Source organism: Lutra lutra, chromosome 2 (genome assembly GCF_902655055.1).
Source record: "Lutra lutra chromosome 2, mLutLut1.2, whole genome shotgun sequence".
Classification (NCBI taxonomy): domain Eukaryota; kingdom Metazoa; phylum Chordata; class Mammalia; order Carnivora; family Mustelidae; genus Lutra; species Lutra lutra.
In genome coordinates this window covers 70,483,898-70,498,501 of record NC_062279.1, presented here as the reverse complement: position 1 = coordinate 70,498,501, position 14,604 = coordinate 70,483,898, and the positions used below count along the sequence as shown (strand labels likewise).

General features: G+C 34.2%; 1 protein-coding gene across 6 annotated transcripts in view; it reads right to left on the bottom strand.

Annotated features, from left to right (window-relative positions):
• CBR4 (carbonyl reductase 4) overlaps window positions 1-14,604 on the bottom strand; it is a 123,650-nt gene that overhangs the window by 91,484 nt on the left and 17,562 nt on the right. The window contains exon 5 of one of the 6 annotated variants that reach the window (XM_047717715.1): window positions 9,637-11,160. The exons of the other annotated variants lie outside the window; for them this stretch is intronic. Coding sequence (XP_047573671.1) covers window positions 10,982-11,160 — 179 coding nt within the window. The 3' untranslated portion in view covers window positions 9,637-10,981. Of the gene's footprint in view, window positions 1-9,636; window positions 11,161-14,604 lie in introns of those variants that run through there. 6 annotated transcript variants of the gene reach the window in all.

Here is a 14,604-nt window from a genome sequence, read left to right as displayed (position 1 = left end):
GAAAAAACCCAATACTCATCTATATGCTGCCTACAAAAGACTCATTTCAGACCTAAAGATACTTGCCAATTAAAAGTGAGGGGATGGAGAAACACCTATCATGCAAATGGATATCAAAAGAAAGACAAAGTAGGAATACTTATATGAGACAAAAGGACACCTTAAAACAAAGACTTTAACAAGAGACAAAGGACACTATATAATAATAAAGGGAACAATCTAACAAGAAGATATAACAACTGTAAATATTTGTGCACCCAATGTGGGAGCACCCAAAAAAATAAAACAGTTAACAACAAATATAAAGGAACTAATGGGCAATAATAAAATAGTAAGGGACATTAACACCCCACTTACATTGATGGACAGATCATCTAAACAGAAAATCAACATTGAAAAAATGGTTTTGAAGAACACACGGATTTAACATTCAGAACATACGGATTTAACAGACATATACAAGAACATTCCATCCTAAAACAGCAGAAAACACATTCTTTTTCAAGTGCACATAGAACATTTTTCAGAATAGATCACATATTAGGCAACAAAACAAGCCTCAACAAATTAAAGAAGATCAAAGTCATACCATGCATTTTTTCTGACCACAATGCAATGAAACTAGAAGTCAATCACAAGAAAAAACCTGAAAAAAACACAAATAAATGAAGGTTAAGTAACATGCTACTAAACAACGAATGGACCAAACAGAAATAAGAAATAAAAAAGTACAAATAAAAATTAAAACACAAAGGTTCAGACGCCCAGGTGGCTCAGCTGGTTAAGTGTCTGCCTTTGACTCAGGTCATGCATGATCTCAGGGTCCTGGGATCAAGTGCTGCATTGGGCTCCTTGCTCAGTGGGGAGTCTGCTTCTCCCTCTGCTTCTGCCTGTCACTCCCCCTGCCTGTGCTCTCATGCTCGCTCACTCGCTCTCTCTCTCTGATAAATAAGTAAATAAAATCTTTAGAAAACTCAAAGGTTAAAAACCTTTGGGATACAGCAGAAGCAATCCTAAGAGGGAAGTTTATACCAATACATGTCTACTTCGAGAAGCAAGAAAAATCTTGAACAACCTAACCTTCCATTTAAAGGAGCTAGAAAAAAAAAAATCTAAAACCAGCAGAAAGACGAAAATAATTAAGATTAGAGCAGAAATAAATGATACAAAAAACTTTAAAAAAAAAGATTTATGAAACCAGGATTTGGGTTCTGTGGGGGTTAAAAAACATACAATAAAACTGATAAATTGTAGCCAGACTCATCAAGAAAAAAGGAGAAAAGACCCAAATAAATAAAATCACAAATGAGAGAAAGGAAATAATACCACACTAATACAATTACAAGAAAATATTGTGAAATATTATATGCCTAGAAGAAATGGATAAATTCCTAGAAATATAACCTATCAAAACTGAAACAGGACGAAATAGAAAATTTGAACAGACTGGTTACCAGGAAAAAAATTGAGTCAGTAATCAAAAAACTCCCAACAAACAAAAGTCCAATAGCAGATGACTTCGCAGAACGATTCTACCAAAATTTTACGAAAATTTAATACCTATTCCATTATTCTCAAATAATTCCAAAAAATAGAAAAGGAAGGAAAACTTCCAAATTCATTCTATGAGGCCAGCATCACCCTGATGCAAAACCAGATAAAGAAACCACACACAAAAAAGAGAACTACAGGCCAGTATCTCTAACGAACATAAACATAAAAATCCTCAACAAAACACTAGCAAACTGAATCTAACAATATATTTAAAAAATCATTTACCACAATCAAGTGGGATTTACTCCTGGGCTGCAAGGGTGGTTCACTATTTGCAAATCAATCAATCTGACAAATCACATGAATAAGAGAAAGGATAAGAACCATACGATCATTTCCATATATGCATTAAAAAACATTTCACAAAGTACAACATCCATACATAATAAAAACCCACAATAAAGTAGGTTTAAAGGGAACATACCTCAACATAATAAAGGCCACATATGATAAACCCACAAATAATATCATCCTCAATGGGGAAAAACTGAAGGTCTTTCCCCTAAGGTCAGGAACAAGACAAAGATGTTCACTCTCACCACTTTTCTTAATTTAAGTTTAATCAATTAACATATAATGTATTATTTGTTTCAGGGAGTACAGGTCTGTGATTAATCAGTCTTATATAATACCTAGTGCTCATTATGACATACACCCTCCTCAATGTCCATCACCAGTTACCCTAACCCCCCACTCCCCTCCCCTCCAGCAGCCCTCAGTTTATTTCCTAAGATTAAGAGTCTCTAATGGTTTGTATCCCTCTCTGGTTTCATCTTGTTTCATTTTTTCCTATCTTTCCTTATGATCTTCTGCCTTGTTTCTTAAATCCCACACATCAGTGAGAACATATGATAATTGTCTTTCTCTGACTGACTTATTTTGCTTAGCATAAGAACCCTCTAGTTCCATTCACATCATTGCAAATGGCAAGATTTCAAATTTTGATGGCTGCATAATATTCCATTGTAGTTATATACCACAACTTCTTAATCCATTCATCTGTTGATGGACATCTGGGAACTCTCACCGTTTTTATTCAACATAGTACTGGAAGTCCTAATCACAGCAATCAGAAAACAAAAAGAATAAAAGGCATCCAAATTGTTAAGGAAAAAGTAAAATTCTCACTTTTTGCAGATGACATGAGGCTATATACATAGAAACCTTAAAGAGTCTACCACAAACCACAAGAACTAATAAACAAATTCAGTAAAGTAGATTACAAAATTAGTATACAGAAATCTGTTGCATTTCTATACACCAGTAATGAAACAACAGAAAGACAAATTAAGAAAATAATCCCATGTACAACTATACCAAAAACAATAAGATACCTAGGAATAAACCTAACCAAAGAAGTGAAAGACCTGTCTTCTGAAAACTACAAAACAGTGATGAAAGAAATTGAAAACAGGGGCGCCTGGGTGGCTCAGTGGGTTAAGCCGCTGCCTTGGGCTCAGGTCATGATCTCGGAGTCCTGGGATCGAGTCCCGCATCGGGCTCTCTGCTCAGCAGGGAGCCTGCTTCCTCCTATCTCTCTGCCTGCCTCTCTGCCTGCTTGTGATCTCTCTCTGTCAAATAAATAAATAAAATCTTTAAAAAAAAAAAAAAAGAAATTGAAAACAATATAGAGAAACGGAAAGACATTCCATACTCATGGATTAAAAGAAGAAATACTGTTAAAATGTTTACACAACCCAAGCAATCTACACATTTAATGCAATCCCTATCAAAATACTACCAGCGGGGCGCCTGGGTGGCTCAGTGGGTTAAGCCACTGCCTTCGGCTCAGGTCATGATCTCAGAGTCCTGGGATCGAGCCCCGCATCGGGCTCTCTGCTCAGCGGGGAGCCTGCTTCCTCCTCTCTCTCTGCCTGCCTCTCTGCCTGCTTGTGATCTATCTGTCAAATAAAAAAAAAAAAAAAAACCTACCAGCATTTTTCACAGAACTAGAACAAACAATCCTAAAATTTGTATGGAACCACTAAAGAACCTGAATAACCAAAACAATCTTGAAAAAGAAAAGCAAAGCTGGAGGCATCATGATTCTGGATTTCAGGTTATTTTACAAAGCGGCAGTAATCAAAACAGTATGGTACTGGCACAAAAATAGACACGTAGATCAATAGAACAAAACAAAAAATACAGAAGTAAACACACAATTATATGATAAATTAACCTTTGACAAAGCAGGAAAGAATATTCAATGGGAAAAGAGAGTCTCTTCAACAAATGGTGTTGGGAAAACTGGACAGCTACATGCAAAAGAATGAAACTGACACACTTTTTTACACCACACACAAAAATAAATTCAAAATGGATTAAAGACCTAAATGCAAGACCTGAAACCATAAAAACTCCTAGAGGAGAGTACAAGCAGTAATTTCTCTGACACTGGCCATAACAACTATTTTCTATATAGGTTCCCTGAGGCAAGGGAAACAAAAGTAAAAATAAACTATTGGGAGGGGAAAACTGAAAGATTTTCCCCTAAGGTCAGAAACACGACAAAGATGTCTACTCTCACCACTTTTATTCAACATAGTACTGGAAGTCCTAGCCACAGCAATCAGACAACAAAAAGAAATAAAAGGCATCCAAATTGGTAAGGAAAAAGTAAAGTTTTCACTCTTTGCAACCATGAAGCTATACATAGAAAACTTGAAAGATTCTACCAAAAAACTGAAAAAACTGATAAATTCACTAAAGTAACAGGATATTCAAATCAATGTCCAGAAATTAGCTGCATTTCTATACACTAATAATGAAGCAGAAGAGAGAGAAATCAAGGAATTGATCCCATTTACAACTGCATCAAAACACGTAAGATATCTAGGAGTAAACTCAAACAAAGAGATAAAGGATCTGTACTCTGAAAACTATAGGGCACTTATGTAAGAAGCTGAGGAAGACAAAAAGAAATAGAAAAATGTTCCATGCTCATGAACTGAAGAACAAATACTGGTAAAATGGCTAGGCTACTTAGAGCAATCTATACATTCAATGCAATCCCTATCAAAATACAACCAGGATTTTTTACACAGTTGGAATAAATAATCCTAAAATTTATATGGAACCAAAAAAGACCTCGAGTAGCCAAAGGAATGTTGAAGAAGAAAAACAAAGCTGGAGGCTTCACAATTTCAGACTTCAGGCTGTATTACAAAGCTGTAATTATTAGGACAGTATGGTACTGGCACAAAAACAGACACATCGACCAATGAAACAGAATAGAACCCAGAAATGGATCCTCAACTCTACTGTCAACTAATCTTAGACAAACAAGGAAAGAATAACCAGTGGAAAAAAGACAGTCCCTTCAACAATCAGTATTGGGAAAATTGGACAGCCACATGCAGAAGAATGAAACTGGACCACTTTCTTACACCATATAAACTCAAAAAAGGGACACTTGGGTGGCACAAATTGGTACAGCCACTCTGAAAAACAGTATGGAAGTTCCTCAAAAAGTTAAAAACAGAACTAATCTAAGATCCAGCAACTGCACTCCAGCTATTTACCCAAAAATACAAAACACTAATTCAAAGGGACATGCACCTCTATGTTTAAAGCAGCATTATTTCAAATAGCCTGGATATGGAAGCAGCCCACAAGTCCACTGATGAATGGATAAAGAAGATGAGATGGACAGATAAATACCTGTAGATATAGATATACAGATATAAATGTATCTACAATGGAATATTATATACCCATAAAAAATAAAGAAATCTTGCCATTTGCAATGACATGGATAGAGCTAGAGAGTATAATACTAAGTGAAATAAGTCAAAGAAAGACAAATACCATATGATTTCACTCATATGTGGAATTTAAGAAACAAAACAAGCAAAGGTGAAAAAAAGAGAAGCAAACCAAGAAACAGACTCTTAACTATAGAGAAAAACTGATGGTTATCAGAGGGGAGTTGGATGAAGGAATGGGTGAAATAGGTGATGGGGATTAAGGAATACACTTGTGATGAGCACCAGATTATTAAAATTAAAACTTTTAAAAAAATCATATCATCTCAACAGGTGCAGAAAAAGTACTTGACAAAATTCAATCTTCATTCATAATCCACCCTGAACAAAGTGGGTTTAGAGAGAACATACCTCAACATAAGAAAGGCCATGTATGAAAAACCCACAGCTAATATCATATTCAATGGTGAAAAATTAAGGATGAAAAAGTTCTAAGATTGGGAATAAGACAAGGATACCGTTTCTCACCCCACTTATTCTACATAATACTTAAAGTCCCAGCAACAGCAATCAGACAAGAAAAAAAAACATCCACATTGAAAGGAAAAAGTTAAGCCGTCAGTATTTGCAAATGTAATATATGGAAAATCCTAAAGATCCACTAAAAAACTACAGAACTGATAAATGAATTCAGTAAAGTGGTAGGCTACAAAATTAATATGAAGAAATCGGTCACATTTCTATACACTAACACTGAAGTAGCAGAAAGAGGCAATAAGAAAACATTTCCATTTGCACCAAAAAGAATAAAACACATAAGAATAAACTTAACACAGATGTGCGAGACCTATTCTGTGAAAACTATAAAACTATAAAACACTCATGAAAGAAACTAAAGATGCCAAATAAATGGAAAGCGAGTCCATGTTAATGGGCTGGAAAATTGTTAAAATTGTCCATGTTACTGATTCACTGAAACCTATCAAAATACCAAGAGCATTTTTCACAGAACTAGAAAAAATAATACTAAAATTTGGATGGAACCACAGAAGATGCCAAATAGCCAAAATAATCTTAAGAAAGAACAAAGTTGGAGGTTATCACAATCCCAGATTTCACACTATATTACAAAGCTATGGTAATCAAAACAGAATGGCACTGGCAAAAGACACACAGATCAAGAGAACAGAATAGAGAACTCAGGTAAAAACCTGCACTTATTTGATCAATTAATCTATGGCAAAGGTGATAGAAGTATACAATGAAGAAAAGACAGTCCTCAATGAAAATGCTGGGAAAACTCAACAGCTACACTGAAAAGAATAAAACTGGACCACTTTCTAAAAATTTATTATTTCAGAGAGAGAAAGTGAGCACGTGAATGGGGGACGGAAAGGACAGAGTGAGAGAATCTTAACGCAGACTCCCTCCTGAGCAGAACTCGATATGGGGCTCAACCACTTTCTTACACAATACATAAACTCAAAATGACATAAAGGCCTACGTGGGAGATCTGAAACCATAAAACTCCTAAAAGAAAACACAGGCAATAATACCCTGGGCATCAGTCTTAGCAATATTTTTCTAGTTAAGTCTCCTCAGGCAAAGAAAACAAAAGCAAAAATAAACTATTAGGACATCAAACTAAAAAGCTTTTGCACAGGGAAAATTAAAAAATCAACAAAACCAAAGGCAACTTACTGAGTGGGAGAAAATGTCTGCAAATGATATATCCAATACAGGATTAGTATCCAATATGTATAAAGAACTTACACAACTCAACACCAAAAATACCCCCAAATAATCCCTTTAAAAATGGGCAGATGACCTGAATGAACACTTTTTCAAAGAAGACATACAGATGGTCAACAGACATATGAAAAGATGCTCAACATCACTAATTATCAGGAAAATGTAAATCAAAGCTACAATGAGATAGCAACTTACACCTTACAGAATGGCTAAAATCAAAATGACAAGAAAAAACAAGGGCTGACAAGGATGTAGAGAAAAAGAAACCCTTGTACACTGTTGGTGGGTTGTAAATTGGTGCAGCCACTGCAAATAACAGTATCGAGATTCCTCAAAAAACTGAAAACTGAAATACCGTATTATCCAGTAATTCCACTACTAGGTATTTACCCAGAGAAAATGAGAACATTAATTGAAAAAGATATATGCACCCTATGCTTACTGCAGCATTATTTGCAACAGCCAAAATATGAAAGCAACCCAAATGCCCATCAAAGAGGAATGGAAAAATAAAATGTGGTGTATATAAACACAATGGAATATTACTCAGCCATAAAAAGAATGATACCTTGCCACTGGTGACACCATGAATGGAGCTAGAGGGTATTATCCTAAGGGAGATAAGTCAGAGAAAGACAGATAATATAGGAGTTCACTTATATGTGGAATCAAAACTCACACACACATACAAAAAGCAAAAAACATGCCTAAATACAGAGGTCATATCAATGGGGGGAGGTAGGCAAAATGAGTGAAGGGGAATGGGAGGTACTGGCTTTCAATTACCAAATGAATAAATCACAGGAATGAAAGGTACAGTAGAGGGAATACAGTCAATGGTATTATAATAGTATTATATGGTAACAGATGGTAGCTGCAGTTTTGGAGAGCACAGCATAACATATAAAGTTGTTGAATTACTGTTACTATGTTGAATTACTGAAACTAATCCAATACTGTGTGTTAACCATACTTCAATTAAAAGAACTATTTTTTTTTTCAATTAAAAAAAAAGTTCTACAGGTAATACTGATAACCTCCCCTGTTTGGGTTATTAGCCCAAGAATTCTAAGCCAGATTCCTGGTAATTACTTGATTCCTGCCTAACAGAAAACAACTGATTGACTTAGGATCGCAAATTCAATTTTAAATTGAAAGTAAACATCAAAATCAGAGATAAATTACCAAAAAAGATAAATTATCAAAAAAGATTAAGTCACAGGGATTTGATAAAAAAAAAAAAAAATAGTATTCCAGGATGCATACCGAGAGAACAGATATATCTCAGTGACTATCACCAACACAGAGTAATTATGTAATTATTAATAGCACAGAGTAATGGACTATTGAATGGATCTTGAATCAAAAAATCATAGTGGTTTATCAGTTATTTATGGAGCATATCCAATGTACTCAGGGATGACTAGGCAAAGTGGGGGTATCAAAAGAAGTTCCAGATAGTTAGCAGGTATTCAACCAATATTTGAGTTCATTAGCTAAATAAATGAAAACACAGTACGGTCTCTACCCTCAGGAGCTTACAATGTAGTAGAAAGATAAAACAAATATAAAAGAAATTTAATTATTAAATAATTTGTATACAGTTTACCCTTGAACAATGCAGAAGGTTAGGGGCACTGATCACCCGCACAATCGAAAATTCACCTATAACTGATGCCCAAGAACATAATCATTAATAGCCTACTGTTGACTGGAAGCCTTACCAATAACGTAAATAGTGAACACATTTATTGTAAGATGTATATATTCTGTATTCTCACAATAAAGCTAGAGAAAATATTAAAATCATAAAATACATTTATAATAGTGTACTATAAAATATGCCCATATAAGTGGACACACACAGCTCAAAACCATGTTGTTCAAAGGTCAACTGTATGTATGTCAAGTTGTTAAGAAATCACAGAAGTTCTTGAATGGCCAAACACACACAACGGCTGCCAACTGATTTGAGCAACAGGACGTGAGTATTAAATTACAAGTTCTACCAGGTCCGTGAAAGTAAGTGAATTCACCTGGAGTGGAACAGTGAAGGCTTATTTTACTTATTTCAAAATCTTCCCATATTCTACTACTTTGATATGGCCTGGGTGAGGGAGATGTATCAGTTAAAAAGGTTATAAATATACATTCTTAAAGGTTAAACCTATCTGTAGCTTAATGTCACTAATTGAATGAAATATATTGGTTTCTTCCTAATCACCAGTCAGATCACCCTCACTGATGATTTCAGAGATGAAGTATCCGGAGAAGGAAATTCTAACCTGAAGAGGATGTTATGTGAAGAAATGCAGGTAGCTAAAGGTGTGCAGGTGAGGCAGCATTAGAAAAACGGCCTACTTTGTCTCCACAGACTCTCCTACCTTTAAAAGCATCAGCTACAGCATTTGAAACCATCCTGACTGCTCCATTTCTTTTATGTGCCTAGAACCGTTAATGCTTGATAAATCCTATATATTACCATGCTTGCATTTAGTAAACAGTTTGATTAATAGTACTCATTTTACTCACACTTAATAACTTCCTCACTCTTAAATAGACTTCTCTAAGTAAAGATTATTTTGAAGATAAATTTAAAATAATTTTTGAGTCAGGAAGCTTGATGTAGAATTTAGATCTTTTATTACCTTTTACTTTATTTTTTATTTTTATTATCTTTATCACATTGCATTTATTTAGGACAACCTCCTCACACCTTTGCACTGACTTGCAATATAAAATTAAATCTGTTTAAATAAAATAATGTTCAGCTCTAATAAAACTCTAAAAGATTACTTTTTAAAATGCAGTAAATATTTAAAACATATTTTGAAATGATAAATAATAAAAATCAATATGAATCCAGAGACATTATCCTCCACATTATTTAAAATATCATATTATTCCCCACAAAAGAATTCGATACAAGAGTTCAATGCAAAAGAAATATTGCCTGATATTTTACATTCAGTTTGTGTCTTTACTTCTATTCTCAGGCAGATATTTTCTCTTAAAAGTAATGCTTTTTTAACTGTTCCTTATGAAGACATATTATTCGTTGTTACTGCATATTTATCATTTTTTGATGATTCAGTAGTAATTAAGTAATTAAGTATTACTGTAATTAATTACATATTTCTGTAATTAAGTATTTCTGAAGTTTAAAGGTAAAAAATCATATTCAATCATACAAAATACTCTTGATTTTTAAGATGTCATTATTTGTTATACTATTTTTAAGTAGTTTGCTAAACTGAGTGTTACACAAAAAAACTACTTCTATTTCCTAAGTTGATAAGAACTCAGCTCATTCCTACACCAGATCTTAAAACCTTAAGGGTTAATCTTCATCATCTTTGAGAATTTCTAAAGAATCAGTCAACTATATCGCATCTGTATTTGTGAATTTGTATTTGTGAATTATTTTGTCCAGCTGCTTCATCAGGAATAATGCACTCAAAGAAACCAGGCTCTAAATTCATGCCAAACTGATCATTTTTTTCAACCTGTATAAAAACTATTCTTCTAAGGTATATGGAAAAGAAATACAATGTGTAACTGGCAGGACTGCTAAAGTACTGACAACTAAATAATATCCTACAAATACTCCTATCTTAGCAATGGCCCAAACGTTAACTTCTAGAGAATTTTGACTGATACAATAAAATAATTCATGCCCAATTAGATTATATAATTTTTGCACTTTTGAGACCAAAAATATAAATTAGTGTCCATTTATATCACTTGCAAATGTCTATATACTAAAATTGCTAGAGCCTATAAGGTACATACCACTTAGAAAACACAAATGGTTAGACAGTGCTCTTTTCAGATATATTCATATAAAGATGAAAATCAATACTTGTATCATCAATAGCTCTAATTAGAAAATGTCACCCGCACAGTATGACTGTCAATAGCCAAACTGTACCCTTGATTATAATCACTATTATAACTGAATAATCTGTATATCATATCATGAGTTGTAATCCCCCATCCACTACCAGAACATGCCCTGTAATATATGGTGATTCTAAAAGAAACACAACCGCATGTGCCACATCAATAGGTTCTCCAAACCTCCCAAGAGGGATACTTTTCTTTAAATGTTCTTCTTTCAAGTCTTTCGTCATATCTGTGTGAACAAATCCTAAAAGAGAAATCTTTATTTAGTTGAAAAGGGTAGGCACCAAGCCATCTGCTCAATTTTAAATAAAAATAAATTTGCTCCTGATAATTTGAGATTATTAACAAACTTGTTTAGGAAATACAGAGTTCTGTAGCAATCAAGCAATCAAGTCTACATTTTTATTCAATTTAACTCAATGAAAATTTACTGAACACCAAAACATGTGACTCCCAAATAACTGGCCCAACTCCTAGCACAATATAAGTGGGTAGATACAAACATGAAAATTCATTCCTTGGGGAACCTGTAGTTTATGGAAGAAACACGCACCTGTATCCCTAAATATAATAAAAGGTCATCTGGTGAATACCCTTATACATAAAGTACCACAAAGAAGGAACTGTCACTTGATTGGGAGTAGAGGGGTAATAGGGTTAGAGGGAAAAAAGCGGTCACATAAACTGATCAGGCACTTCTGACAAAAATTAGTTTTGTTTGCTATAGCTAAGATAGCTGATGATCAGAAAGAACAGTATTTCCAATATTCATATAAGAAAAAAATCTTATGGCATGATCCTATTGTGATGCAAGAATATACTGAAAATTCAAACTTTAACATGGCATTGGTTTTCTCAAGTATATGGTTCTGTGGTATAAAGTACCACATAATATATTAGACAACCAATTCTAAGTGATCCATATTATAGATATATACCAGAACTATAAATTTATTAAGAAAATCTTGTGAGATTAGTCTGAGATGAACACATATTACCAATACTCAACTTAAAAAAATCAGTATACTGTACACAACTCATTTAAAACTTCTGAAGAAGAGAGCAAATAATCCTCATGAAATTAAGAATTTTTAATTTTAAGGTCATGAAAAATACATGGACTAAAAGTCAGACATGTGAAGTGTAGTTCAATGTGCAACCTCAAGAAGTTTTCAAAAAAAAAAAAAACAGTTTTCAGACTGGCTTGTGTTACAATTAAATCATTTTAATTCAAACTGTAAATTAATCTAAATACACTGCCATTTAAAGTATCAGGATAAATGTGAACTAAACACTGTGCTAAGAATTAACAAAAGGTCACTGGTTTATTATGTAATACTATGTTCTTATTTAGTTTTTCTTTGCCTTAGGTTTCAAATTTTTAAAGATTTCCTTAAAAGTCTAATGAGAAACAATCACAGATTTTCCTAACATGAAGCCTACAACAGTGACAGCTTTCTTATGGAAGAACTAGAAACAAGCTGAGTAGCTTTCAAAAAGAAACTGTTTAAAGAAATCCTGGTACAGCCATACTGTAGAATAATATGCATCTATTAAAAATGAATCTATGGGGGCGCCTGGGTGGCTCAGTGGGTTAAGGCCTCTGCCTTCGGCTCAGGTCATGATCCCAGGGTCTAGGGATCGAGCCCCACATGGGGCTCTCTGCTCAGCAGGGAGCCTGCTTCCTCCTCTCTTTCTGCCTGCTTCTCTGCCTGCTTGTGATCTCTGTCTGTCAAATAAATAAATAAAAAATCTTTTAAAAAAAAATGAATCTATGAAGGACTTTTAAAGAGGAAAATAGTATTTGCCTATTAAAAATGAGGTTACAAATGCATTATAACCCCATTAAAAACAAAATATGTATATACTAATGACTAAAACAACCACCAAATATTAACAGTGATTATCACTAAATACTAGAATTACAAGTGATGATTTTTACTTTCTTCTCGGGATTTGTCTATACTTTCCAAATTGTCTACAATGTATGTATATTATCTTTGTATTCAAATAAAAAGTTATTGAAAAAGATGTACAGTATTAACTTCAGATTCTCTGAAATGAAGACCTGGAATAAAAAAATAATGTTATACTATTTGGGTGTTTCATTGTGAGATTACATTGTGAAATACAACCTTATCAGCCATTAAATCTTACCACATTTTTAATTTTTTATTCTTTTTTAAGATTTTATTTATTTAAAAAAAAAGATTTTATTTATTTATTTGACAGACAGAAATCACAAGTGGGCAGAGGCAGGCAGAGAGAGAGGGGGAGGCAGGCTCCCTGCTGAGCAGAGAGCCCGATGCGGGACTAGATCCCAGGAGCTTGGGATCATGACCTGAGCTTAAGGCAGAGGCTTTAATCCACTGAGCCACCCAGGCACCCCAAATCTTACCACATTTTTTAAAAAGTCCACCCCATTTACTTCAATCCCTTTCCTCTTTAAGGACAATGAGATGAAAAAAGAAAAAAAAAAAAAAAAGAAAGAACAATGAGATGGCCAGATGGAATGCAAGAATAAAGAGAAGTAGCTGACAGAGATAATAAGAACACTGGACAACCAGAATTTCAAGTGAACAGTAAATGAAACTTCCATCTACAGTGAAGAGTCATAATAATCAATAGGCAATCCAATTACCTTAAAAAGCACTATCATGGGACTTCCTGATATCCAGAGTTTTACATCTTTGGACACATTTATTTCCAAAAACACCTCAGAGTATATTAGGAAAAAAAAAAAAAACCCTCATCTCACACATTCAAAAAGCTGAATGAATTAAAATTATGAATGTAACATTTAAGATTACATTATCTTCTCAAGGAGTTCATGATATACCTACTTTATTCAAAGGTTGTTTTGAATTCTAGCAAAACTGGCATAAAATATTTCCCCACTAACTCTCAACACCCTCAGCAGAAAATCAATAATGTATTTTAATCTTAAATAAAAGAAAAAACTTGGGGTGCCTGGATGGCTCAGTCAGTTGAGTGCCTGACTTCATTTCAGTTCAGGTCATGATCTTGGAGTCATGGGGTCGAGCCCCGCATTAGGCTCCTCACTCAGCAAGGAGTCTTCTTGAGATTCTCTCTCCCTCTGCCCTTCCCCCAGCTCTTTCTCTCTCTCTCTCTCAAGAGTAAATAAATCTTTTTTTAAAAAAATTCATAAAAACTATAGTAAAAATGTTTTTGCAAGGAAGACCCTGTAATGATGAGTTAGCAAATTCCAGGCTCAACTTCTAGTGAGCTTTTTCTGGTTCTGGTGACTTTTTCTCAAAAGAAGCACTTTGTGATAAAAAGACCACTGGATTAGGACATATTAAACTAGATTCTGGTTCCCTGCTCTGCTAATACTATCAAAGCTAGGACCCAAGCAAAGTCATGTAGTACCTAAAACTGTATGACTGTCTCTGCATCATAAAATAAGTGAAGTAGATTGAAAATGATGGATCCTTGAGATATCTTTTAGCTCTACAAAACTATTGTTCGAGGATGAAAAGTATGCTTCATTAATGACAACTGTCCTTGAAGATTAGGAAAGTGAGCTCCCCTAAAAGAACCCTCGGTTCCTACATTGGTAGCTGGGTGGATAATTAGAATAGCTCCAATTCAGGAAGCACTGATACTAATCTAGGTTTTTATTCATTCCGGGCAGAAAAAAACAGATTTGGGTCGATATCAGTCCTTA